The sequence below is a fragment of the Diospyros lotus genome, chromosome 11 (assembly GCF_014633365.1).
Source record: "Diospyros lotus cultivar Yz01 chromosome 11, ASM1463336v1, whole genome shotgun sequence".
NCBI lineage: Eukaryota > Viridiplantae > Streptophyta > Magnoliopsida > Ericales > Ebenaceae > Diospyros > Diospyros lotus.
Genome location: NC_068348.1, coordinates 29,480,455 through 29,504,824, shown reverse-complemented (window position 1 = coordinate 29,504,824; position 24,370 = coordinate 29,480,455). Strand labels below are relative to the sequence as shown.

The 24,370-nt window shown below is 33.4% G+C and overlaps 2 protein-coding genes across 2 annotated transcripts; one reads left to right on the top strand and one right to left on the bottom strand.

The window, feature by feature from the left end:
- Positions 1–7,593: 7,593 nt before the first annotated feature.
- Positions 7,594–9,376, top strand: LOC127812537 (aquaporin TIP4-1). Its single transcript, XM_052352951.1, has 3 exons — positions 7,594–7,840; positions 7,954–8,195; positions 8,824–9,376. The coding sequence occupies exons 1-3, from the start codon at positions 7,714–7,716 to the stop codon at positions 9,199–9,201; spliced, it is 747 nt and encodes a 248-aa protein (XP_052208911.1). The 5' UTR covers positions 7,594–7,713; the 3' UTR covers positions 9,202–9,376.
- Positions 9,377–14,226: 4,850 nt separating this feature from the next.
- On the bottom strand, positions 14,227–16,120 carry LOC127813315 (protein JINGUBANG-like). The gene is made up of 3 exons (XM_052354236.1): positions 15,780–16,120; positions 15,165–15,598; positions 14,227–14,967 (listed from the first exon to the last, which is right to left on the bottom strand). Exons 1-3 carry the CDS (start codon positions 16,091–16,093, stop codon positions 14,345–14,347), a joined length of 1,371 nt encoding a protein of 456 aa, XP_052210196.1. The 5' UTR covers positions 16,094–16,120; the 3' UTR covers positions 14,227–14,344.
- Positions 16,121–24,370: the final 8,250 nt, after the last annotated feature.

Below are 24,370 nucleotides of genomic sequence, written 5' to 3'. Positions count from 1 at the left end.
TACGCTGAAAATTTTTGTCAAACACTTTACCTTCAAAAGTTATATAGCTTATCAACTTTTAAATAGCTTATCCGCGGTCAAACCGGTAAGCCAACTAGCCTCCAAATTAGGCGCGAAAAGTGACTCCCAATTTTTCATTTTCCTCAAATTTTCCCCGAAACCAAACAAATTTTCTAATTTCAGCACGCGTAATCGGATTTTCTTTGTTTCCATGTAGTCAAATGTGAAGAGCCATAAAGCTTTTAGGGCGCAAGAACGCATAGATGCTGAGGTGAAACAGAGAGAGTGTTCCAGAACGAAGATGATTGGAATGGAAGGATGTTCACAGATTAATATATATATAGGTTATGCTCGTAGGAGACGATAGTAGAATTATGGGCCCTGGATGTGGCCCAGTCCTGTTTCAGGCCCAATTTGAACATATTGTTCTAGGAAGACTGCCCCAAATGAGAAGAAAATCCCCTCCTAATACACCTATTTAAAGGTATGAACATCCAAGTGTCTTATTAATTGTAGCCCTAGGACATAGATAGAATAGTCAGGTAAATAATATGTTAGTGTCAGTTCTGTAGATTGTGAGTTCAATTTTCGTTCTGCGCAATAAAACGAACCCTCACATCTACAATTTACCTCTCCTGGTGTAATCAAGGGCATGAACACCGAAAGTTGCGCAAGAACAATCATTCTAAATATCTTATTAATTATATTATAATTGCATCATTTAATTTTAACTCTTATGATCAACTTGATTATCAGATGACATGTTAGGGGACTAAGCTTGATTATTCTTTTACAAGTCCAACAATCTTATAAAAGCTTGAGATCAAGAACATTTGAGAGTGTTAGTTTAAGAAAACTAATCACGGGCACAATTTTTGGATGGGATGGGTGATGATCAATTTTGAGACATCATCATTTGGCTTTTGTTTGGTGTGAGTTTTTTAGTCGATTTATATTACTTATAATTACTAAAAATCTTTAAGTGTTTGGTATAATTTTCAAAAGCTATTTTTTAACGAGAAATTAAACTCATTTTTACAACTTCTAACGACATTTTTCATTAGGTTCTTAGCTTCTAAACGTTTTAAAAACCAAGCTTCTAAATTAATGAACCAAGCATTCAAAAAAACCTTTTTATAGGTTCACTTTTAAAAATATTCATAAACTTGAGTTTAAAGTTCATTACTAGCCATATTAGATCAAACTTAATACATAAAATGAGTTAAATGAGTCGAGTTTAATCACATAAAATAAAATTATTTAATAGACACCTGAAATAAGATAAGTTAAAATGGTAAAACACAACATTAATAATTTAAGCATTGACCAAATGCTTGCTTTAACCAGTTAATCTGGCAACTCATCTCTAGCTGGCTCACCCACACCACACCGAGAGGACCACGGCCACTGGTTGACCTGTAGACCACACATGAGCAGACACGTGACAGAGTCGAGTTAATTGTAAAATCTCACAATTATTCTGCTTGAGGACCAACCTCGGAGCCATGAATGATGAACTAAGCGCCAAAGCGACAGGTCAGCTCCTCTTTTCGCCGATAATGCAAGGTGGGGCTTGCCCTACGCACGCCCTATAATTTGTCTTCGGCTAGCCTTTTTTTGCCAGCCCCGTTAAAAATACGTAAAAGGACTTTAATATTGGATAAAACGTCATTTGGCCACCTCAGTTTCAAATTAAATTTATTGTGTATCTTAATATTTAATTTTAAATTTATTATACCTCTCAATTTTTAATTTTATAATAATTACATACCTGAATCTAATAAATATAGCACATAAGTTACATGTAACATAAATTGACTAAGCCATCGTCGATTCATAAGTCAATTCATAAATATGAATCGATGTTTTCATGTAACACAAATCGCCATTATTTCTTGTGTCTTCGATTTACAAACAAAAACTCCAATTATTCGATGTCAAGGTCAATTTAGCAATGAAGAAACGAGACAAAGGTTGGTTGGTAACGAAAAAAAAGGGATCAGGGTTGGTTGACAACAAAGAAGGTGAGAGGTCAGTTGAGTCAAGGAATATGAGAGATTGATCGACGAAAGGGTAGGTAAACAAGAGATCTGTAAAAGATGACAAGAAAAGGAAAAGATCGTTGGTGGTAGGAATAAGGAAGAAGAAGATGATGGTACTGTTTTCACCAACTTCAATAATACGTATAATTCATGTATTATGTTTATTAGATCTAAGTATGCAATTATTATAAAATTAAAAGTTAATTTACACAATATGTTAAAAATTAAAAGTTAAGTAACACAATACCTTGAACTTAAAGTGAAGGAGATGGAATATCCTTTTAGCCTTAAAATAAGTATGATTGTGCCAGATAAGAGATAAAAATATATATTATTTTTGAAAAAAATTATTTATGTAAAACAAATTGGGCCACTGTGTTTGAGCTGGATGGCACGTTCATGATCGCGAATGATGAAGCTATGGGGCCCCACCCTTGTACTTTATCGAGGGTGAGGTTAGTAAGTGGACATTGCGATTGTGGATGTGATCATGCGTCTTATAATAAGTTGGACGGTGATTAATTAATGTAGTTAAGGATTCTTTTGCGGCGGCTGCTGATCCCTTTGCTTTGTTTTTTTTTTTAATTAATAAACGATTTAATAAATCCCGATGCCTAAGGTGTGGCATTTATAAATAAAAAGAATTATTATATAAATGTTTCATTTGGTTACTTATAATAATAATTCAGTTTTTTAAATAATATTTTAATAAAAAGAAAATTTAGTAGAGTAGTAAAATAAGTTAATTTTAAATTAGAAATAATGAATTTTAATTTTGTTAATAAAATTAATTTTTATTTTTTCATCGATAGGATTTCACATTTTGCATTTGGTACTTGCCCGTGGATGAAGTGCTAAAGTCTGAATAAGTTATCGTACTTTTATATTTGAAGCCAATTTGACCGGTGGAACCTGAGTCACCGACCGATGATGCACAGGCTCCGATGATGGCTACGGCTAGGGCACTCGAGTGCCCTATCCCCCTCAAGCGATTCCGTGGCCTCTCATTGGTCGAATGTGGAGATGGAGCGGCCGAAGATTACCTATAAGCTGTGGCCGAAATTGAAAGGAAAGCTTGAAAGGAATGGAGCAAGTTTTTCAGCCTTTTTGTACAGGGTTATTGATCTTGTGGTTCTGGGAATCAAAACAAGACGAAAAATAGGGACTTTGGAGCCAAATCGAGGGAGGTATCTGAATCGCCGGAAACTGGTATGGTCGCCTGAAATGGGGAAAACCCGGCCGAAAAGACCAAGAACTCCGGTCATTTTTCAGTCTTCCGAGGGCTACGAAGGAAGAATGAGAGAAAAAGAGAAGAAAAAAGGCGAGAAACACCGAGGGGGTTTCAGACAGTTCCGATCACCGTAAGAACGGAGAAGAAGACGGGCGTGGCACAGCGGAAGGCTCGTGAGGCCTGCGGCAAAACAGCAGGCACGTGCAGGGCGTGGAAGTTTTCACCTGTATAAATATTGGGTGTCACACTTTATGCTTACATATTTAATAAAATCAATATCACGATGTTAGGAAAGTAAACTTGATTTGTAATATTATTGGTCGTTTCATATAAAGTCGTGGACATTGTTATACAAGATCTTTTAAATAACCATAGATCTCAACAAAGACAACAAAGCAGTTGCTTGACGAAGTGAGAGAGAGTGATGGGCCCCTTGCCACATGCATGGCCCATCTTTTCTCTTTTTTTGTTGAGTAACTGCTATATTGTCCAACGATAAGCATTATAATGGTGCTCTTCAACAAAACTTGAAATCATAATCTTAAACTAGCAAAGGGTTTGTGATTGTCTAACATGCCAGGCTTTCATTTTAGACATTAAACGCTTGACTTGTAAGATTGTTTAGCTTATTATTTTTTAAGATTGCTTTTAAAGTTTTCTATTTAAAAATTATGTAAAAGTTTAAAATTGATTAGTGTTTAAGTTGATAACGTGTTTACATAAATATATTTTAAAATATTATTTATAAATTTATGTATTTGATTTAAAAAAGTTAATAAACTATAAGAACTTAATAAAAATATTTAAATAGACATATTACATAATAATATAAATAAAATATATAAAATATTAATTTTTAATAAAAATAAATTATAAATTGATGTCTAATTAATAAATTTTTTATTATTAGATGTTGATAAATTATATAATTATTAAAAAATATATTAATACAATAGATATTAAAATATATATATATATGCATAGAGATAGATGAGGCGACGATGGAGACGACAATGACGAACAATGGAAGAGGCGGCGATGGAGGTAACAATCAGAGATGAAAGCTACAGTGATAAAGGTCAACAATAGAAGATGAGAGGGAGGCGACGAATTGCATATGAAGGGTAAGAGGATGAGAGAATGTAATGTTTAAGGGTAGAGGGGTGGAAATATTTGAGTTTTTTTAGGGTAAAATTTTAATTAATTTAGTTAACAAAATAAGTTCTCAACAATGTTTGTGTAACTAAATAATGAATACAATGTTTAGAGGGTGTTTGAGTTCTTGGTTTGATCACATATAAGTTACTTTTTTAGCTTATAAGCTACCTATCTTTTTTTTGTTACGTATTTGTTAAAATCTATGAGATTAAATGTTGCTAAGCTTATAAACTATTTTAGCAGCGTTTTCAAAAAGTTGCTCCCTTAGCTTTTCGAAATAAGTTTTTGATAGCTTATTTCGTTGACCAAATAAAAGACATTTTCCCTCACACAACTTTTTAATTTTCAATCTACTCATCTCCTTCATCTCATTGCCTTCGCTGTCACAACCCTTCTCTAGCTTTTTGTCGTCATCGCCTTACTCTAGCTTCAGTTGTCGCCTCTAGCTCCTCCATCATCGCTATCTGCCTCTTTTATGTCCATCGTCGTCTTCTATCGCTCGTGCTTCCATTAGCCACCTCTGTGTGTGTATATTATGTAACATATATATATATATTGTATTCATATATATTTTTTTAATAATTGTATATAATTTATCAACATATAATTATAATAATTTTATCAGTTGGACATCAATTTATAATTTATTTTTATTAAAAATTAATATTTTTATAAATTTTATTTGTATTATTCAGCAAATATTCATTTTTGTCTTTTTGACAAGTTCTGATAACTTATTAGTTTTTTTAAACAAAATACATAACTATTTAACTGACAACTTAAAATATATTTATTTAAATGCGTTGTCAACTTAAACTCTACCCAATTTTTAAGATTTACATAGCTTAAAAGCAAAAAGGCTTACAAGCCTTTTAAAAAAAAGATGTGCCAAACACTCTCTTAAATTGAAGGAGTAGCTTATAAGCGGTCAAACATCTAAACTAAACACCTGCTTCATCTTACATCGTGTTTAGTTAGTCATCTCAACTTGTTATTTAAAATTTAAAGCTTAAGTGACTTATTAGATACACTATAACATAAATGATTTGTTTTTGTCTAACCCCTCTTTTTTTTTGGGGGGGGGGGAGGTCATTTTTTTTACGTGATTCTTATAATACGACGAATCATCTACTTAAAATATGTTGAGAAGTATCCACTATCTATTATTTTTTCACAATACGAGAATCATTTACTTAAAATATGTCGAGAAGAATCCACTATCCATTATTTTTTCTGTGCTAACATTAAAAATTCATTATTGTTAATTTTAAGAGTGGTTTAGGTGACTATCAATATTCTATGATAAATATAAAATTATAGATTTAAAATTTTTCATACTTCTTTGTGGGGACATATATAGTATTTATTACATAACCAAAATTGGTGCTGCCGTTCCTCTATTTATGAAACATATTTCGTGTGAAATAAAATAAAGATAATTAAAGGAAAAGTTTCAACAGCCTTATAATACATTTGATTGGGGAACCCTAAACCTTTGATCTTCGATGCATAGTAACCACAAAATTGTATTGTTTTCGCGTTTTCAAACTTTTTCTATCTCAAAACTTCAAGAAATGCACGGAATTTTTTGGGGGTTATTTTAGTAATTTTACAAATATTTTAGACTCATTTCACAGTATCAAAAAATATTCAAAATATATTAAAAATATATTTCTAATTTAGAAATGTATTTATGTTCTACGATCATGTTAGAGAAGAAATTTTTTTTTGTTTATATTTGTTTGAATGGATGATAGAATTTATGTTTATTTTTTATTGAATAATTAATTTTTTATATTAAAAATTATATTTATAAAAAGACTTATATTTTTTATTTATGTGTTTTGCTAAAGTTTTCATTTCTTATTTTTTTTTAAAAATGTATTCATTTATTATTTTCATTTCTATACGACCTAATTATTGATTGATATTCTTACTTTTTTTGCAAGGGATAATAATAATAATAATAATAGAATGAAATAATTTTCTATTTATTAGCCTCCAAATTACTTGTTTTTCATCTCTCAAATTGGAAAAGAATTGAAAGAGAAATTTTATTTTTATTAGTGATAACATGGGCATTTGTAAAAGTTCATATTTGCCCTTAAATTAATTCGAAATATCTAATTCTTTAACCGCACTTGCACGTGGCCCACAATCCACATCTCTAATTTCTTTTAATCATTTTCCATAAACAAAAAAGAAAATATTTTATAATTTAATTTCATCCTATATTAAAAGGCTTCCAAACAAAGCCTATTTATTATTAGTCAATGGAAGCAGACTCTTAACCATCCATCGCATCATCGCATTGCATGCACGACCTCCACTGCGCAGCTACTGTCGTATTGGACATGAAAGTAGAGCGAAAGAGATGGAAGCCCATAAAATATGAAGAGGACAGACACCACCAACGAAGCGGCACACTCATTGCCCCATCAATCGCTTTTTGATTATCCAAACACTGCCAACTTTAACTTTCTTTTCTTAATTATACTAACTAATATTATTTAAATATTATTAACATTAATAATATTTAAATAATATTAATAAATTATAATTAATTAATGAATAATAATTAATAAATGCATTAAATTATAAATTATTAAATAATAATTATTAAATATACTAAATTAAAAAATTACTAAATAAAATTTATATAAAAATTAAAATAAACTGAATCAACGTTACAACTCATGCATCTTAAGAATTAAATATTATTAAATTTTAAATATTACATAAATAAAAATAATAATTTAATAATTTGATAAATCATTCCCGAATCTTTCAATATCATCAAAAAAATTAGCAAATGGAACTAGGGGTATTTTTTAGTTAATTATATAAATTTTAGATAGTAATTTAAGTTGATATATAATAAATAAGTAAATAATTTTAGAAATAAAATAAATATTTATAATAAAAAATAAAGAAAAAAAGAATAAACTGTTGGGGTAAGACCCAATCCTAAAGGGTTGGAGATGCCATTATAGCTAGAGTCTAGAGAGGAATCAATCGCCACAGCAATTTCCAAAATGGCAGAATGGAAATTACGGCATAAGTCAACGGGCATTTTCGTCATCGGAAGATGCCAATTATTTTGTTCCATTATTAACGCGTCATTCCTGGTACAACATGACAATACACCCTCTATAAATTTACATTTTTGGTGCTACGTTCGATCAAGCAGATCGAGAGCAGCCAATGTTGTGTTTTTAGGATTCGTTGTCTCTAATCAGGTTCAGCAGGCGAAGAAGCCGTCCGGCGCATCGGCTAGCGATAATGGGGAAGATAGCGATAGGTACCGGACGAGAGGCGACTCAGCCGGACTGCATCCAAGCTCTCACTGTCGAGTTTATTTGCACTTTCCTCTTCGTTTTCGCCGGAGTCGGCTCCGCCATGGCAGTCGGTAAGCAAGCTGTTTGATCTAGAATTTTGGAAGTTACACAAACATAGCTCTTTATGTATAATGAATCAAATTGTGTCTCAATTTTCTTACTATATCTGTCCTCCTTGGAACAGATAAGCTCCAGGGAGATTCTCTGGTCGGCCTGTTCTTCGTGGCCATGGCTCACGCACTGGTGGTGGCGGTGATGATATCGGCCGGCTTCCGCATCTCCGGAGGCCACCTCAACCCGGCCGTGACGATCGGCCTCTGTGCCGGCGGCCACATCACCGTTGTCCGATCCATCCTTTACTGGATCGATCAGTGCTTGGCTTCCGCCGCCGCCTGTGCGCTCCTCAAGTATCTCACAGGAGGATTGGTAAGTGATCAAGTCTCTTAACTAATTAATTTACAGTCCTCGCAACATCGATTCTGTAAAAATTCTCTGTAACATCAAGATCTTCAGGTTTTTATTATTGACGGTAAAAGATAAAAATAGAAATTAGGTATTTGTTGTGTTGAAGTTCAAGTCTCTAAGGTGTGGTTTGATTGGATAGAATGGGGTGTGGAGGGAAAGAGTGGGGGAAATTGATTAATTTACAATTATAGCCTCCATCTCACAAATATAATTCTCTAGGTTTATATATAGTCTAATTAATTTTTAAAAAATGAGATTATTTAAAATAAAAATAATTTGTTACTAAAGATGAGATATACTGAAACATCTGTAAAAGTTTGTCCAGTGGGAAACAAATTTAATTTATAAAATTAATTACAAAATTAAAATTTTATCTAATTGATTAATTTTTTTTCGTCACTAATCCGTCACTAAATTGGTGACGGATCTGTTGATAAAAAAATTTAGCGGTGATAATTTTTGTGAGGGATAAAGTCCGTCGTTAAATTGATTTAGCGATAAATTTTTTGATTTTAACAATGAAATATTTCCACCATTAAAACTTGAAATTCTTGTAGCGTTTGTTATGTTGATATTGTCATGTATGCAGACAACGCCAGTGCACACACTGGCAAGTGGAGTGGACTACACACAAGGCGTGATCATGGAGATCGTGTTGACATTCTCATTGCTCTTCACAGTCTACGCCACGATTGTGGACCCGAAGAAGGGCTTCCTCGATGGGTTGGGCCCGCTGCTAACTGGGCTTGTGGTTGGGGCCAACATCATGGCCGGCGGGGCCTTCTCTGCGGCTTCCATGAACCCGGCAAGGTCCTTCGGCCCGGCCCTGGTTGCCTGGAACTGGACCGACCACTGGGTTTACTGGGTCGGACCGCTCATCGGCGGCGGCCTCGCCGGATTTATATACGATAACTTCTTCATCGATAGGTCTCATGCTCCTCTTCCAAGAGACGATGAACCTTTCTAGACTTGTATCTCTTTTGGGTACATAAAGAAGTGGCTAATCATAAGAATAATAATAATTTCTATAATGTAGGGCTTTGGGTATTAATTATGCTATTAATTAATGCTGCTGTATGTTGATTTCCTCCCCTTTCATTTGTAAGTAGTTTTGCGTTAATGGTTTGTTGATTGGTCTTCAATGCCTTCTCTCTCTCTTTCTCTCTCTCTCTCTCTCTCTCTCTCTCATGTTGCAGATTTAGAGTCGTTCTGTTTGGTTCTGTTTGCTGCTGTATTCAGTTTACTATTTTTACTTTTATCTTAAGAAACAGAAAATAACACTTGACGAACCGACTCCATTCAATTGACCAGGCATATCCTTTTCATAAACCTAAATGCCGAATACTAAGCAGCAATTTGCCTTGATTATAGAGACTTATCTCCTATATTGTGGCCATAATTATGATCCTTCTAGGTCACTTTAGTAGTGGAACATATGCACGGAAGGCATAATAATAAAAATAATTAAGATAATGATAAATACTTTTAAGACTAATTGTTTTTAAAATTTTAGAATTCTTTACAAATATTAATAATTAACTAGTTCTTGACCCGTGCGATGCACGAGATACAATATTTAACAAATATATATATATATAAAATAATAGTTCAAAATATGAAATGCACATTATAGTAAATTTAATATACTACATGAATTAGTGAAGAAATAACAATTTTATTTCATTGTGATTAAAATAAATTTTGGAAGACTTCTTTATATATAACATTTGTGGTCGAAGTTGTTTGTTCACCCTCTTTATCACATATTAGTATCTTCAATCCATTGCGACTTGTAACTTTTGATATTGCAACGTATAGTTGCCCATAACTGACCACAGGTTTCTTCAAAAAAAGACCTACATAGGTCAATTGCATGCATTTGTATCCCCTACACAACATGATAAATGACACATTACACATATTATATATTGGTAAAAATAATAAAAGTGCATGGTAAGAACAAAAAATAGCATTTTTCGAACTTACATCTTTGTCAGACAATACTAAAATGATGTTGTTAACCTCGTTCTGGTTATGATAACTGTAAACTTCTCACTTTCGGATGACTCGTATCTTGAACGCCCAATTTGCCCGAGTGTTGTCAACATATCTCAGCATATGCAGTATTTGAGCCATGGCAAATATTGTGTCTCAGTTTTAGTTTGCAGAAAAATCGGTTAAATGAAGAATATTTGTCTGTTGTATTCTTAAATATTTATCTGTTGTATTCAGATGCCATTTAGGGAGCAAATAAATTTTTTTGTTCGACAAACAGATTCCAAAGACGTTCCACTCGTTTGGAGAGGTAATTTTATATGCTGCTTAATGTGTAAGATATGTTTTTTTATTTCTTAATTCCTAAATATTTATCTATTGTATTTAATAAATTGAATAACTTATTTTTTTTATGCATTAGAACTGTTATATTCAATAAATTGAATAATTATTTTTTTGGTGCATTGAAACTTGTTGTATTTAATAAGTTTAATACATTATTATTGAATACTTTATTTTTTGATGCATTGGAATCTGCATCAAAAAATATTTATCTCCTGTATTCCTAAATATTTATCTGTTGTATTCAATAAATTGAATAATTTATTTTTTGATACATTAAAACTGTTGTATTCAATAAATTAAATAAATCATAATTGAATAATTTATTTTTTGGTGCCTATATTCAATAAATTGAATGTAAGATATTGAATTAACATTGAAATCATCATCAATCATATTTATTTGTTGTTTAATGTGTAAGATATATATTTTTATTTTTTATTCCTAAATATTTATATGCTGTATTTAAATGCCAGAAGGAGCTTGAAAATTTGTTTTTTTAACAAACAGGTTCCAAAGACAGTCCACTCGTTTGGAAGAGTAATTTTATTTGTTGTTTAATGTGTAAGATATATTTTTTTATTTTTTAATTGCTAAATATTTATTTGTTGTATTCAATAAATTGAATAATTTATTTTTTGAAGCATTGGAACTGCTATATTCAATAAATTGAGTAATTCATTTTTTGATGCATTGAAACTTGTTGTATTTAATAAATTGAATAAATTATTATTGAATAATTTATTTTTTGGTGCATTGGACCCTGCACCAAAAAATATTTATCTGTTAGATTTCTAAATATTTATCTGTTGTATTCAATATATTGAATAATTTAATTTTTGATGTATTGAAATTGTTGTATTTAATAAATTGAATAAATCATAATTAAATAATTATGTATTTTATTTAATCACTATATGTTGTATTCAGATGCCATAAGGAGCTTGAAATTTTTTTTGTTTGACAAACAGGTTCCAAAGACGTTCCACTCATTTGTAGGGGTAATTTTATCTGCTGTTTAATGTGTAAGATATATATTTTTTATTTTTTAAATATTTATCTGTTGTATTTAATAAATTGAATAATTTATTTTTTGATGCATTGGAACTGCTATATTCAATAGATTGAATAATTTATTTTTTTGATGCATTGAAACTTGTTGTATTTAATAAGTTTAATATATTATTATTGAATACTTTATTTTTGGTGCATTAGAATTTGCACCAAAAAATATTTATCTGTTGTATTCCTAAATATTTATCTGGTGTATTCAATAAATTGAATAATTTATTTTTTGATGCAATTAAAATTGTTGTATTCAATAAATTAAATAAATCATTATTGAATAATTTATTTTTTGATGCCTGTATTCAATAAATTGAATGTAAAATATTGAATTAACACTGAAATCATTATCAATCATATTTATTTGCTGTTTAATGTGTAAGATATATTTTTTTATTTTTTAACTCCTAAATATTTATATGTTGTATTTAGATGCCAGAAGGAGCTTGAAATTTTTTTTGTTTGACAAATAGGTTCCAAAGACAGTCCACTCGTTTGGAGGGATAATTTTATTTGTTGTTTAATGTATAAGGTATATTTTTTTATTTTTTAATTGCTAAATATTTATTTAATGTATTCAGTAAATTGAATAATTTATTTTTTGATGCATTAGAATTGCTATATTCAATAAATTGAGTAATTCATTTTTTGATGCATTGAAACTTGTTGTATTTAATAAGTTGAATAAATTATTATTGAATAATTTATTTTTTGGTGCATTGGAACCTGCACCAAAAAATATTTATCTATTGGATTTCTAAATATTTAATAAATTGAATAAATTATAATTAAATATTTATATATATTTTTTAATCACTATATGCTGTATTCAAATGCCATAAGAAGCTTGATTTTTTTTTTTGTTTGACAAATAGCGTTCCACTCGTTTGGAGGGGTAATTTTATCTGTTGTTTAATGTGTAAGATATATTTTTTTATTTCTTAATTCTTAAATATTTATCTATTGTATTTAATAAATTGAATAACTTATTTTTTTATGTATTGGAACTGTTATATTCAATAAATTGAATAATTTATTTTTTAGTGCATTGAAACTTGTTGTATTTGATAAGTTTAAATAAATTATTTTTTGATGCATCAGAATTGCTATATTCAATAAATAGAATAATTCAATTTTTAGTGCATTGAAATGTGTTGTATTTAATAAGTTGAATAAAATATTATTGAATAATTTATTTTTTGGTGCATTGAAACCTATTATATTTAATAAATTAAATAATTAATTTTTTGGTTTAGTGCATTGAAACTTGTTGTATTTAATAAATTAAATAAAATATTATTGAATAATTTATTTTTTAGTACACTAAAATTTGCTATATTCAATAAACCTACTACATTGAAACTTGTTGAATAATTAATATAAACAGATTAATAGCTTGAGAAAAAAAAAAAAATCAGCAATGCTTAGGCGAGAAATTGGACAAGTCAACTCTTATCAGTAACTATTCTACTTTTATATATATAAAGATTGCTTTTAAGCTTTGACAGTTGGTTGTCCTATAAATTTAAATTTTAAAATGAAATTTATTTTCACTAATTATTATTATTATTATTATGTATCTACAATTTGAATGTATAACATAATATAATTGAATTGTAAGATTAAATGAAAGACAATTAAAATTGTTTAATTAGTTGGATAGTTTTTTTTTGGGCCAGTGCTAATTCAGTAAAGATGCTTGCAAACGTCATCTATTTTTAATGATTCCTCCATGTATCTGAACAGTATTGATGGGAGGATGAATGGCTATGCAGCTACCTGCAGTGCCCCTCTTTCAATGATCCCTCCCACCTCATCCTCCTACATTTTTACTAATTAAAGTAAAAGTACAACTTCAATGGGTGGGGCATTCATGGCTATCACCAGTACCCTCCAATCACATCCACCACACCCATTATTTTCTTTGTATCTTAGTGAAGGACCATCATTCTTTGTTTAAAGGCAACCAACTTTCTTTTTTCTTTACAAAAAAGGGTTGAAATTTTATATAGTTTTGTGGCTCTCCATCTTGTAGCTAGTGTGATTTGATGCTTTTTTTTTTTTTTTTTTGTCTTGTAAATTAATTAGGATATATAGTTAGAATTACTATAGATAACAACACTCATTGTGATAACATCGATCACTCGCCTTTAATGCATCTTTCGAGTAAATTCGGATACAGATACAGTTTATATATATTCTGGACATTTAATTTAGTCTATGCAAGATTTGTTTTTTGAGTGTCTTTTAGCTAAACGTTGCATTCTAACAATAATTTTGTCTTTTAAGTCACCGTAATGATTTGAAACCCTATATTCTTATGTGAAACTTGAAGTATTTTACCATTGCATCATATCCGTGGAGAGGTAATTAATTCTTTTATTAATCCTTGTTAAGTTTGGACTCTTATTAAAATGTTGTTTTAGAATAACATTTATCCTGTTTTTTTTTTTTATTATTGTTTAAAGATACACCAAACTAATTATGATACACTCAAATATTATAAATAATACTATTACAAGCTTATAATTATAATAAGATATTAAGTTTTTATTACATTATTATTAGATAAGATCAACTATATATAGATAAATTGTAATTAGTCATTAATTTCTATTCATAATCACCACCAAATTATTGAGATTAATTAGTAGCCATGTCCATGGAAGACTCTCCATTTCACATTTACACATCTTTAGAATATTCATTCAAAGAAAATGATGGCTGCCTTGACGCTTCTTCTCCACCCAGGAAGGCGACAACACAGGGCTCATCTCGTACTCCATCATCTTCATCCTCTCCCTCCCTTCCATGCAAACGTTAATCTTTTCGTCAGGCAAAACCTTAACTCTCCAAACCTTAAAGGTTTGATCCAAACTCGCACTGTAAACCAGAAACCCCATCACCACCTTCTCTATCTCCAGTGTCGCCGCCAAGCACTTCACCGGCCCTCTGTGAGCGTCCAAAACCGCCAAGCATTCGTGGAAATAGCTCCCCTCCTCTCTCCTCCAAACCCTAATCGTCGTGTCCTCCGAGCCGCTGAATATCAGCTTCTCGATCGTCACCAAGCAGAGGACTGCGAATCGGTGGCCCTGCAAGAATCCGCCATGGTTGAATCTGCTCGAGAGCTTCTCCTTCTCCCAGAAGTTGATGAACCCGTCCGAGGATCCCGAGTAGAGAAAGCAAGAGAGCGGCGACGAGCTTATAAGGGCCAAAGCGTTAACCGGCGACGGCTGGAATTTCAGCGTCATGGTGAGAGTGTGAGAGCTCTGGCCGTAGACTCGCCGCCAAATCCTCACCGATCCGTCCGAAGAGCAAGTGAACAAACAGCCTGTCGAATTTATCAAGTTGATTTTAATATCGAATAGCTGTTGAAATGTTAGATATATATATATATATATTTAAGATTGTGGGTCTTTTCTATGATGGGATTATAACGTATTAATAAGGTCACTCTGTTATAGTAATGGAGTTTTCAAAAGTTAAGATTATATTATTTAAAAGTTATTTATCTGGTTGTTTCTTTACCGTCGTCCTGGTTCACGACCATGGAGTTTACGCTATCGTCGTGCGCCAGAAACGAATCGACGCACCGGCCATCGGAAACCCGCCAAGCTTTCACCGTTTTATCCCACGAACCAGTGTATAAAAGCCCCTCTGCATGGTAATAAGCCATGCAAGAAACACACTCCTTGTGTTGGTGCTGGCTGCCGGCTCTCGGAAGCAGAAAAAATGGAGATTTTCTGGGCAAAGTGGCCATTTTTCTCGACCTAAAGCACTCCGAATTGATCACATTCCATACCCGGACCTTGCAATCTTTGTGCGATGTAAAGAGGGTGTTTCCATAAGCCAAAATCGCCCGGACTTCTCCGGAACTTGCGCGGATGTAGCCCCGCTCAACGCAGTCCGGCTGCCGCCAGGCGCGTATCCGGCGGCTGTCGGAGCCGGTGAAGACGACCCCCCTGGCATAGGAACAAAATCATATATCTGAATAAAACATTTTTACTTGTAAATGCTAACAGCCTATTTGTAGAGGGTGATTACAACGAGAAAAATTGTTAGTTACATAAATGATGACACTAAAGATTGAATTGAGATGACTAAACCATATAGCTAAATGAGGTAATAAATGGATTTACTTACCGGGAGACGGCGATGGAGTGGATGTTGCCGTCGTGGCGGTGGAGGGAGGCGATGCAGTGGTGGAGGAGGGAGGGGGAGGGGGTGTGGAGGGGGGAGAGTGTCCATGGAGAATCTGGGCTGGGAGGAGGGATGAGGGAATAGAGGGAGTTGGTTGCGGCGGCGACGGCTTCAGGTTCTTCGGGGGCAGCCATTTCATGGAGGGTTTTGAAGGAGAGACGACGGGGAGATATCGGGGAATGGATTGCCAGTTTCTTCTCTTCATCTATAAAGCTGCACAGGCTTCTCTTCTTGCCATAGCGCTCCATTTTTCGCATGTGACACAGAGAGAGAGAGAGAGAGAGAGAGAGAGAAAACGCAGGATGATGAGATGGGGGTAGCTATTGATTAACGAGATTGAATGAGAAGTATATGGAGGTGTCAATAAGGGCAATGTAGCGACGTGGAGCCTTTGCCACCACGGTTGAATGGTTAGGCCATAAATTCAATAGCAGTGAATTAATTAGCTCCTGGATCATCATCTTGCATTGCACCCTAGCTCAAACTCCTCTGCGAGAGAGAGAGAGAGAGAGGGTAGTCTTCACAACAGGATTTCATTTTTGAAATTTATGATCATAATATCCAAGAAACCCGTTATATTTAAATTTTTAGGGCTTTGTTAATAAAATTAATCTACTATGCCCGACAGCCTTATCGAGAGGCGAATCAAATGACATGAAAATGACAAAAATGCCCCTCTACCCAAATTGCAAACTTGTTTCCTTTCCGTCTCCTCCCTCTCCCTTTTCATGACAGTCTCAAGGAAGCGTTGATTGTCGCTGCATCGCATAGCTGCTTTCAATGGCGATCGACGCTTGTTGGAGGCAGCCATGGAAAGGGAAAGAGAGGAGAGAGAGGAGGCAAGGAAACAAATTTGCAATTTGATGAGGGTATTTTTATCATTTTTGCATTTTTCGATAAGTCTCTTGATAAGATTAGATTGTCGGACTATATAACGTGAACCTTATTAATATAACGTGGTCCTTGTTAATAAGGGTCCAACACTGGCCGTAGTGTTGGTGTTTAAAAAATAATAAGAAAATATGTTTTCATTATTTCAATCTCCCACATCGTGTATATATATATATGTATGATATCACAAGTGATGAGTCAACCTCACAGCTTGCTTTCTAATTCTATTAGAAGCACACCAAGTTTTTTTGGGACACCTACATTAATAACTAAACGAATATTATTTAATTTTATTTACGTACATATATATACATGGTACATGTACCTGTTAGATGTTGCTTCGAGTGTTAGAGATGAGGGTGTAATTCGTTAATAATCACGTAAACTCCTATTTATAATATATATTTATGAATTTTGCATATATATTATCAACATCTACACCACTTTATCCGTTCACATAACGTATTCAATATTGTTATATATATATATAGATACGCATACATTATATAGTATTTTCTGGCCAGACTGTTTGGCAACCAGGAAAAAGAAAGAAAAGTACCTCTCCGGAGACTGAATCAAATCTTCTTAGTCGTCGCAGTAGTATTTGTCTTCCATAGAAAATCATCTAATCGATCAGTGGTCCTGGACTTTGTTTATTCCTGCTGTTTGCATGGTGTACATATATACAGGTCATGTCATTATTTTCTGTCTTGTAAGGCTGTTTGGTTGCATGGAAAAAAAAATAAAAAAATGGGCCAAGAGGTACTTTGAACTTGAAGCTAAATACGATTTTATTTCCCATAATGTGTCCCTTTTAATGCTCCAAACACTCTAATATTATATTTTATCTGAAAATAAAATATATATTTGTTAATAATTAATAAAAAAAATATTTAGAATTTACAAATAAAACAATACCAAAAATATGTCTTTTTCAGTACTAATAAATGGTGTAATATTCATTAATAAAATGCAGCTAGATAATTAAGATGGCACCTATATATATTATTGATCATTTTGTTATAAAAACAGTGGTACCACTACTGCTTAATTGAGTTGCCTATTTGTCAACGCTGATGAAAGGAGAGGGGGTGCAGTGCATTGCATGCATTCAATTCAAAGAAATTTACAGAAAATTATTAAAGCTAATAATAAAAATAATATGATAATTCTAGCTAGCTGGGGAGGGAGGCTAGCTGTTTGGTAGGAGGGAAAATGGAGCTAGAGGAATCCCAGTGATGACCTGATCAAGCAATTAATTACTGGGAACTTGAACATATATATATATATATGTATCCCTAGCTCTGAGAAAGAAATTAAGAGAAAAGCAAAGGCAGCAGTTGGGCACATTGATGAAGTTAGAAACAGGAATTAATGGAACAGTCCTACCTAATTTAATGTGGATTAATTTCTATATTTATTAATTCATGTAGTTTTACCCATAGAAGAAGGGACCACCTATATTATAAGGAACCCATTATGAATTTTTTTGTTATATTTGTTCTTGTCCAGTGAACTTCACAATATGCCCCCCCCCCCCCCCCCCCCCCAGCCCCCCCCCCCCCCCCCCCAAAAAAAAAAAAATAAAAATAAAAAATTGTGAAGATTATGTAATGCCATGCAAATTAACTAACATGCTTTTGGAATTAAGAATCTAAAAGCTGAAAGAAATTTTTTTAAAATTTTTGAGCTCTATGCATCTCTTTTTGAGAGACTAATGAGATTTAAAAATTGAGTGTAACTAGGACTTAGATTTAAAGAGAGAATATTGATCTTTATAATTGTAAACTTTACTATACAGTAATATTTTTTTCTATCATCCTGATGGCCTTGATTTTTCCTTTTTAAGGTTTTCTACGTAAAAATATCTTGTATTTTAGTGTGATTGGATTTTTTGTTTTCCATTTGAGCTCGATGCATTTCTTTTGACGTCTCTTTTAAATTAAACTAAAGTGAGTCTAATTAAGTCAAAATAATTATGTGCATTGTATTTTAAAATATTTAATTTATTGATAAAATTATTTAAAAATAAAATACATTTACTATAAACCCTAAAAGGATGAAGCCCAATGGACTACTAGCTTCCTATATACCTACTCCCAAGGTGTCTAACATTCACTACTGGGCCTATTGCCATTAGAGATATAGGACTGGTCTACTGGGCCCATTGCCATTATGGTTGGAATTTTCAACTATAAATCTTAATTAGTTTTAAAATTTATTTTTATTCTTAATATTAATTTTTTATTTAGTGTGTAATCTTATTTATTAATCAATTAATTATTGTTAGGCAAAAAAACCTTAACTTTGGTGAACAAGAAAACTAGTCCATAAATAGGATACTTGGCTTGTTATTCAAAGAGTGCAAATCACTTGTGAGAGACCAATGAGAGTTAGAAATTGAGTGTAACTAGGACTTGAATTTAGAGAGAGAATATTGATCTTTATAGTTGTAAACTTTACTACATAGTGATATTTTTCTCTATCGTCTTGATGGCAATGATTTTTCCTTTTTAAGGTTTTCTACGTAAAAATATCTTGTATTTGAGTGTGATTGAATTTTTTGTTTTCCATCTTATTTTTTTTCCCAACAAGTGATATAAAAGCTTTAGTTATTAGTCGCCTAATACGTAAAAGATATATCAAGCATATTGACGTTTGATTGTGAAAAATTTGATGGGAAGATCAATTTTGGCTTATGGAAAATACAAGTCAAGGATATCTTTGATCTAATGTGGGTTACACAAGGTGTTGAAGGACAAACCAACTCCTGAAAGTTTTGAAAAATCTGGTAAAGAAATGGTTGGTGCTAGTTCTGGAAAATCCGTGATGAGCGATGATAATTGGGAAGAACTTGATTTGAAGGCTATAAGTACAATTCGATTATGCCTAACCAAGAATGTTCTTGCTAATGTTCAAGGAATATTTGGTGCAATGGAACTTTGGGAGAGGCTTGAAGAATTGTATCAAGCAAAAATCGTTTACAATCGATTTTATTTGAAGAAGTAGTTTCACAAATTGCAAATGACTGAAGGTATGAAAACTTCTGATCATTTGAGGGCACTCAATGGAATTGTTGCTAAACTAGAATCAATTAGAGTTAAAATAGAAGACGAGGACAAAGTGTTGAAACTCATCTGGTCACTTCCATCTTCTTATGCACACATGAAGCCTATCTTGACGCATGGGGTCCAACTATAAGTTGAGATTGTGGCAAATAAATTAATTTATGAAGTAAAGAGGTTGAGAAGTGAAGATAAAACTTATGAGGATTTAACACTTGTCAAAAATTGGAAAGAGAACTCCAAGAAGAAGGTGATATGTTGGAAGTGTAAATAATCTGGTCATGTGAAAATGGATTGTTGCGCTGATGGAGTAAGTTTGGCAAATGGCTCTAAAGATTGTGACGCTAGAAGTTTGTCTCTCAATATTGTGGGAGATGAAGATTTCATCTAAAGAGATGGCATATACGAATCATGGCATGCGGCTAGACCACCAAAATTGTCATGAAAGAGGATGTGATACTTCTAGCGGGTTAGCAAGTTTGCACATGGGCGTTGACTTGATGGTGATGCAAGGTGTGTGGCGGAAATGATGTCGAAGGCTGAAGAGCTCCCAAGGAAGTTAAGCATGGGGGTTGCACCATAGTTTTTCAACAATGTATTTTTTGACATTGTGCTGCAAAAATCTTATAGCAGTATGTGTGTAACACCCCAATTCCCGGGAGGGCGTTACGTAACGTAAGATTTCGGGGATATTTTTTTTTTCAAACAAACAATAGAAACTCAACATAAACCGTTCCCCGAAGATCCCGTTACACCTTCTCAGTATATCAACTATGAACCATCAATAACTAAGACAGGTTCACCAACACAAATGCAGAAGCTAGATCGAAATCTTAACAGGTCATAACCAAAACCGAAACCACTTTATTTATAATATAAAGTTGCACCAACGCTTACATGATGTTCTCAAAATAAACAACATAACTAAAAAGACATAATATAAAACGTTCTCTAATCGCCGTCACTCCTCGACAATTCCTTTTCCCTTCGCACCGTTGCCTTAACCTGGAACGTTTGAAAATTCCAGGGACATAATCCAAATTAGATGCTGAATCATCTAAATGAGAGTTCAAAATCACATTTTTCATGAATGAATGCAAGACATGAAATAAACCAATACACCCGGTAAGCCCTAGCCTAAGAGAATCCCACGCACTTAATCCTACCACGGGAAAAGAGCAATTCCTCCAAAAGCTATGTCACCATACCGACTCGACGACACAACACGATTCTAGCTTAAATGGGGTTGCCAATGCATCTCACCAGAATACGTTCCCACCTTAAGCATCCAGAAACCACCATACAATCCCAACTCCAAAATTTCACATGGACCACCTAGTCATCCTAGTGTAACTTCCCTGGCCAAACGGCCTGGCACGAAAATCAAGGCGGCTATCCTGACATGCTCGCCAGCATCAGATACCCCTATTATTTCGTCATGCCCTTGGAGAATTACGGCTACACTATCCAGACAACATCCTAGGCTGACATCCCACATGAACAATACTGTATGGACCACCTAGTTGTTCTAGTGCAACTTCCCTGACCAAACGGTCTGGCACGGAAACCAAGGCGGCTATCCTGACATGCACACCAGCATCAAATACCTCTATTATTCCGTCACACCCTTGGAGAATTATGGCTACACTATCCAGACAACATCCGAGACTGACATTCCATACGTACACACAAAACTCAAGACAATGGCATATTTCACAATTCAATGCATCATATAAACAACATGTTATAAAATGCAATGCACTAGTTCAAAATGTTTAGGGATAAACCTCTCTCATAAAAACCAACCGTCACCGATTACCATTTCAATGCACAAAACCATTTTGCATAAAATCCATGATACATTTAGGAAACACAAACACCAAGTTTTAGGGTAAATTACTCACTTCGACGTATTTGGATCGTCTCGATCCTCATGCACAACCTCGTTTTGCGTGCCAAAATACAAGTACTCGAACTTATAGTCAACCTCGAACCAAAATACTTCCTAAATACCATAATTAATTAAGGAAGCATTAAAATCAATTTTCCTCAAATTTTCCTTAATTTCTTCTATTTTCTCCCATTTTTCACCTTGGTAATTCCAAAATAATTATTTCCTCAACCATTTTCCCAAATATTTCAATACAGAAAATTCTAAAATAATTAAATAAAAATTCTGGAATCAAAATTACCAAAATGCCCTTGCTCACGCGCTTGGCGCGTGTGTGAGGGTGAAGACTGGCGCGTGACTGCACGCGCCACCGTCTTCTTCCTCTAGCCAGTCGCTGGCGGTAGCTTTGATGGCCCTGAAACCAGTACCCCCTTAAAACCCTTGAAGAATCGATCACAACCCCACAAAAATCAGGCCGAAAGGCCACCAGAAAACACCTCGAAAAGCGAGTTGCAGGTTGGGCAAGGCAGACCGCCACCCGATTTTCGACCTTGCTCAAATAGCTCTCAAATGCTCACCAAAATGCTTCAAAACACTCCCAAAATGATTCTTGATGCCTCGAGACCAAAAGCCCTCTATCAAAGCTCTAAAAATCATCCAAAAACTCAGTCGATTCCTTGCAAAATTTTTGAAACCCTCGGCCCCCCTTTTATAGCGATTTTCGGCCACCTCTCGGCCAATCACCGGCCAAGGCTTAGCCACTAAGCATCCTTGCGCCGTATAGCACCTCCCCTAAGCCACCCTCGGTCGTCCCATCGCCAGAAACGGCGGCCACGTGAGGTGGCAGTGCGGCGACCATTTTCCCTTTGTGTTCACACTGCCAGACTTTGGTTTATTGCATTTTCACCCCCTGATTTTATCAAATCTCATTTTGGCATTTTCCTTGATACCCTTGATCTTCCCAACACCATCGCTAAGTCCCACAAGTCTTGTACTTTTCACTTGCCCCTTGAAACTTTCGAATAATTACCGTTTTGACCTCTCTCGGGCAAAATTAGAAAATTGCAATTAAGCCCGGCTGGTCGATTTAACCCTAAATCCATTCGATTCAACCCGAAATCACTTAAGAGTTGTTCTATACAATAAATATTAGTCCTTGACATGTTCCGTTGACTTTCTGGATGTCTCCTACGTCGATTTGATTTCCTCAGCTCGATCGACAGCTGTACCGAAAACTGTTTCCAATTCAATTTCTTTCATCACTAAAAATCACAATTTAAATCACTCGTCAATATTATACAATTTTCCTTAATCTTCTAGGGTCCAGGGTACTCCCTCTAACTGATTCGGCTGCTTAAAGCTGTGATAGTGTACCTTAAAGTCTCATTTTTTTGCAAATTCCAATTACACCCTTCATTAAATACCATTTATATCCTCATACCATTCCCGGGTATTACAATGTGCTTGAGTGGTTGCACCTTTTATGGTAGGGTACGGTGATTTTGGTGATCGAGATCATGGTGATCATTGGTAATAGATAGTTATGGTCGTCGTCAAAGAATAGACGAATGTTTTTAGGAATTCTCGCTGATGTGGTGATTTGTTGGGATTTTCAGCGAGAAATCCTAATTAGTCTTGAAAATTATTTTTTATTTTTAATATTTGTTTCCTATTTAGTGTGTAATTCTATTTATTAGTCAGTTGTTAATTGTTATTAGAAAGAAAACTTTAATCTTGGTGAACAAAAAAACTAGTATATAAATAAGATACTTGGTTTATTATTTAAAGTATGTAAATCACTTGTGAGAGACCAGTGAGAACTAAGAATTAGTTGTAATTGAGACTTATGTTTAGACAGAAAATATTGAGTTTTGTAATTATAAATTTTACTACATAATGATATTTTTCTTTGTCATCCTGATGGCCTTAATTTTTCTCTTTTAGGTTTTTCATATAAAATTTTTTTATATTTGAGTATGATTAGATCATTTATTTTTTATCATATTTTTTTCTAACAATTATGTGCATCATATATAGTAGCTTCCTATGTACGTACTCCCAAGGTGTTTACCCATATCTTTATTTGCTTGCTGGTTTGAACATTCACCGACATCTAATTGGGAATTCCAAGGCTGAGTCAGCACAGAATCTCACAAGGCAACATATTAATTGATGCCTTTTTTATTTTTTGGCAGATATTGGTGGCAACAGCTCGGCTAATTTGGCTACTTTGCTAAGATTGTTGTCAGGTAGGAATATTTCGACGTTATTCTCTATGTATGCTTGTATTTTTAATTTAGTGTTCAATAGGCATATAAAAAGACAAAAAAACAAAAAAAAAAAAAACCCAATTTGATTGTCATAATAACTCACTACATGTCTGTATTTTTATTTGCTTGTGTTCATATGAGCACTAGATAAAAGGCATTGCATTAGAGAGTCGTCTTCTTTAGTGTTTACATCTCAAGTACTAAGACCCTTTTAGAGGTCTGTGTGTGTGTGTGAATATATTTTACATTTCTCTGCCACACTTTCATCCCATTGCTTATTCTCTCCTAAATATAGCTCGTATATATATATATATATATACACGCAACCTTAATCCTAAACTTAGAAAATTAGTTATTTTATTGTGACCTTGATGTCACAATGGAGCACACCAATTGACTTCAAAAGAAAAATCACAA

Bases quoted from the DNA above. Each gene is read 5' to 3' on its own strand.
- LOC127813315 (XM_052354236.1), bottom strand. From the start codon at position 16,093: ATGCGAAAAATGGAGCGCTATGGCAAGAAGAGAAGCCTGTGCAGCTTT. The intron at 15,599-15,779 runs GTAAGTAAATCC...TTCCTATGCCAG, and splicing joins CACTCCATCGCCGTCTCCCG to GGGGGTCGTCTTCACCGGCT. The intron at 14,968-15,164 runs GTAAAGAAACAA...TAAATTCGACAG, and splicing joins GGTCGTGAACCAGGACGACG to GCTGTTTGTTCACTTGCTCT.
- LOC127812537 (XM_052352951.1), top strand. From the start codon at position 7,714: ATGGGGAAGATAGCGATAGGTACCGGACGAGAGGCGACTCAGCCGGAC. The intron at 7,841-7,953 runs GTAAGCAAGCTG...TCCTTGGAACAG, and splicing joins CGGCTCCGCCATGGCAGTCG to ATAAGCTCCAGGGAGATTCT. The intron at 8,196-8,823 runs GTAAGTGATCAA...TCATGTATGCAG, and splicing joins AGTATCTCACAGGAGGATTG to ACAACGCCAGTGCACACACT.